The sequence below is a fragment of the Notothenia coriiceps genome, unplaced genomic scaffold (assembly GCF_000735185.1).
Source record: "Notothenia coriiceps isolate Sejong01 unplaced genomic scaffold, NC01 NC01_scaffold00033848, whole genome shotgun sequence".
NCBI classification, from domain to species: Eukaryota; Metazoa; Chordata; class Actinopteri; order Perciformes; family Nototheniidae; genus Notothenia; species Notothenia coriiceps.
The window spans coordinates 1-4,068 of record NW_011366549.1 but is presented as its reverse complement, the minus strand read 5'-3'; the positions used below and the strand labels follow the sequence as shown (position 1 = coordinate 4,068).

Genomic DNA, 4,068 nt, shown 5'->3' with positions numbered 1-4,068 from the left:
AAATGGCCCAGTCTAAAGTCTCTTTAGTGACTCTTTGAATGACCCGGTCTAAAGTCTCTTTAGTGACTCTTTGAATGACCCAGTCTAAAGTCTCTTTAGTGACTCTTTGAATGACCCGGTCTAAAGTCTCTTTAGTGATTATTTGAATGACCCAGTCTAAAGTCTCTTTCGTGACTCTTTAAATGACCATTTAGCATTTAATTTTGAAGCTTTGATCCAGAAAGTGTTGCCAGGGAGAAATATTACCCCCCCTTTATATAATACAGTACTTGTTTATTTACAGCTGTAACATGTTTTTTTTTATAATATAATATAAAAACTCCACTGTGCTTTTATTTTGTTAAAGTTTTTGTCTTCCTGTTTTTTCCATGGTTCTCTTCTGTGATTGGTCCAGTCTGATGATGTCATCGGTTAAAGTGGAGTGCGTGATAAAGGCGGGTGCTCTGATTGGAGAAGGGCCGCTGTGGGAGGAGTCCCAACAGACGCTGATGTTTGTCGATATCGCCGGGCAGAAAATCCACCGCTGGAGGCCAACGACCAATCAGAGCGAGTCTGTGGAGACAGGTGGGCCAATCGGCACGCAGCAATCACTCAGAGGTGATTCTTCATTATAATAATATTTAAACAAATTATATTCATGGTTCTCCTCAGAGGACTTTGTAAGCTTCGTGGTTCCTCGTGTCTCCGGGGGTTACCTGGCAGGCATGGGTCGTAGCATCGTGGCTGTTGAATGGTCGACTCAGATGATGACATCACTGGTGGAGCTGGACGAGGACAAACCGAACAACCGTCTGAACGACGGGAAGGTGGATCCGAGAGGACGCCTGCTGGCAGGTGGGTGTACCTGTCCGAGCTGAAGACCAATCAAGACGTGTTATCTTCATAAACCTGCGATGTTAGGCTATCTACGTTAGGCTAACTATGATAGGATATCTATGTTCTGCTAACTATGATAGGATATCTATGATCGGCTAACTATATTAGGTTAACTATGATAGGCTAATAACTATGTTCTGCTATCTATATAAGGCTAACTATGATAGGATATCTATGTTAGGCTAACTATGATAGGATATCCAGGGCTCGACAGTAACGGTTGCCATTGGCAACCATTCAGAAAAAATGTCAACCACTTCTTGGCCTTTGGTTGCCATCAGTGGCAACCAGTTTTTAACATAAAGAAATAAGGACAGCAAACAGCTAAATGTGCACCCCAAAAGAAATAAATATTAAATATTTGTTGTATTAAGAGTGATATTTAATTATTGTTGAGACCAGTCGGAACCTGATACTTAAGTTGCACGTGTGATTACGGAGCCAGAAAGCGATGCACGTTTACTCGCGTGCGCGGTGCCCCGTGTGTTTGTTTTACAAAAAATGGCGAAGCAAATTAAGTTGTTTGACTGTGGGGTAAAAAGTTCGGCCAACCTGTCAACTTCTCAAACTAATGTTCAAAGTGATTCAACTGATAAAGCGCAAGATGAGCCCGAACGAAAAGCAAAGAGGAAATGTGTAAAGTCTTGAGAGGCGAAATATATAGCGTTATTGTTGTGCCTTTTGAGCATAGAACATGTTATTGAGCACGCAATTGAACATTTTTGACCACAGAAAAAGATATTTTGCAAGCACATCAATTATATTTTGAAGAGAAATTGACTCTCAAGCCCTCTCACAAACTCCTGCACACGCTCTCTCTCCCTCGCTCAACCTCTCCACCCTGTGTGCGCTCAAGTTTGCCTGCGGGCTCGCTCAAGTTGGCACAGCGTTACAAATGTGCCACAAAACCAACCAAATCGGAGAGCTCGAGAAGGTCAATTCTGATTGGCTGTTTTGTCTCCAATCATATCTTCTATCTGAGGTATGGAAAGAGAGGGATTTTAGGTTGGCCAGACATTTATAATGTTAAATAAACGAAAACCATTCACAGTTAAGAATTATATATTAATTATTAATGCCATAAATGATTGCATACAATTACAGTTTCTTATTTCTCCAGTATGATAGCTGTCAAACAGGAGTTACATCCATTTTTCACTTATTCTAAGAAATACTTTTAGTGAAATAAGTACATTCTGCTCCGTTTTCTATTCACTTCCGGTAAAAGTTCCTTCAAAATAAGATTCCCGATCTTATTACTACCAAAATAAAAGTGCAAAACGAAACTTTACCATAGGAAAATATTGGCATACATATATAATCACTTCTATAAAAAGGTAACACATTTTAAATATAGTTAGACATATTAAAAGGTAATTTACAGCATTAATAACTAATTCTTAACTGTGAATGGTTTTCATTTATTTAACAATAGAAATGTATTAGTCTGGCCAATGACAGAGCCACAATCAACGCTGAAGGGCCAGTGGATCTATGGTGGGGGTCAGCACAAAGGTCAAGAAAACCCACATTTGAAAGGGAGACGACGGATGAAAAAGAAACAAGTGACTTGTTCCATTCATTTGTGAGGGATCTGTGAAGAATATGACAACAGCTGCACTACTGGTATTTAGTATACCAGCAATTGAGGGTGGACAAGTTTCCTACCACTTAGGTTTCAAACAAATGTGTTAATTACTTATTGTAAAGCATTTGAACATTCTTTTGTGTCACATGTTCATTATTCAGTTGATGTATAACTGTATAGCATCTTAATTATTTAAAATATAAGGTGACTAAAAATGGCAACCATATTTTCAGTTTTGGCAACCAAAAGCTGATGCCTGGTTGCCAGCCTGGCAACCACTTTTAAAAGTTAGCGTTGAGCCCTGATATCTATGTTAGGCTATCTATGTTCTGCTAACTATGTTAGGCTAACTATGTTCTGCTTAGCAACAGTTCAGTTGTGTGTCTCAGGTACGATGGGGAGGGAGAACCGACCGGCGGAGGTTCAGAGGCAACAAGGGTCTCTATTCTCTGTGACCTCTGACCTCTCTGTGACCAAACACCTGACACAGGTGACCTCACCTTTAATCACTCGTTAACACACTTCTGCTATTGACCTCTGACCTCTCTTCACCTGTCTCTCTGTACCTGTCTGTCTGTACCTGTCTCTCTAGTATCTGTCTGTCTTCTCAGGTGGACATCTCTAACGGGATGGACTGGTCTCTGGATCACAAAAACGTTTTTTTACATCGACAGTTTGTCTCTGACCGTTGACGCTTTCGACTACGACTCAGACTCTGGACGTCTCGGTATCTGAGTATTTATTATCGTGTACTCGTACTGCAGTAAACATGCATTTATCATCTTGTACTTGTACTGCAGTAAACATGCATTTTCATCTTGTGCTTGTACTGCAGTAAATATATTTGAATGCGGTACACAATCTTAATCTGTATACCTGTGTTGCCCAGGTAACCGGCGTGTTGTGTACCACCTGGTCGAGGGGGAGGGGCTTCCTGACGGGATGACGGTGGACGCGGACGGTCGTCTCTGGGTGGCGATTTATAACGGAGGGCGAGTCCTCAACATCGACCCCGAAACCGGTCAGTCAGAACCTCAGTGTACTCTGAGGGTTCTCTCAGGTGTATCTGTAGTCTCAGGTGTACCTGTGGGTTCTCTCAGGTGTACCTGTGGGTTCTCTCAGGTGTACCTGTGGGTTCTCTCAGGTGTATCTGTAGTCTCAGGTGTACCTGTTGTCTCAGGTGTATCTGTAGTCTCAGGTGTACCTGTAGTCTCAGGTGTAGTTGTTGTCTCAGGTGTATTTGTTGTCTCAGGTGTATCTGTAGTCTCAGGTGTAGTTGTTGTCTCAGGTGTAGTTGTTGTTGTTTCAGGTGTGTGTCTGCAGACTGTTTCTCTGCCGGTGACAAAGACCACTTCCTGTTGTTTTGGGGGTCCGGACTTCTCCGACCTCTACGTGACCTCAGCCAGTCTTGGCCTGGACCAATCAGAGCGGAGGAAGCAGCCGCTGGCCGGGGGGGTCGTTCAGGGTGAGCGGGAGCAAAAATAATGTTTATAAAAATATGAATACAACTATACAACGAGCATGATGCTTCCATGTCCATACTAAAGTGTGTGTGTGTGTGTGTGTGTGTGTGTGTGTGTGTGTGTGTGTGTGTGTGTGTGTGT

The 4,068-nt window shown here is 42.3% G+C and overlaps 1 protein-coding gene across 1 annotated transcript; it reads left to right on the top strand.

Annotated features, from left to right (window-relative positions):
* Nucleotides 1-350: 350 nt before the first annotated feature.
* Nucleotides 351-3,939, top strand: rgn (regucalcin; the record flags this gene model as incomplete). Its single annotated transcript, XM_010790192.1, is given in 8 exon segments — nt 351-564; nt 652-834; nt 2,854-2,954; nt 3,076-3,114; nt 3,116-3,191; nt 3,354-3,485; nt 3,774-3,922; nt 3,924-3,939. Coding segments are annotated over 8 exon segments (892 nt in total), but the record flags the coding sequence as incomplete, so codon positions are not given.
* Nucleotides 3,940-4,068: the final 129 nt, after the last annotated feature.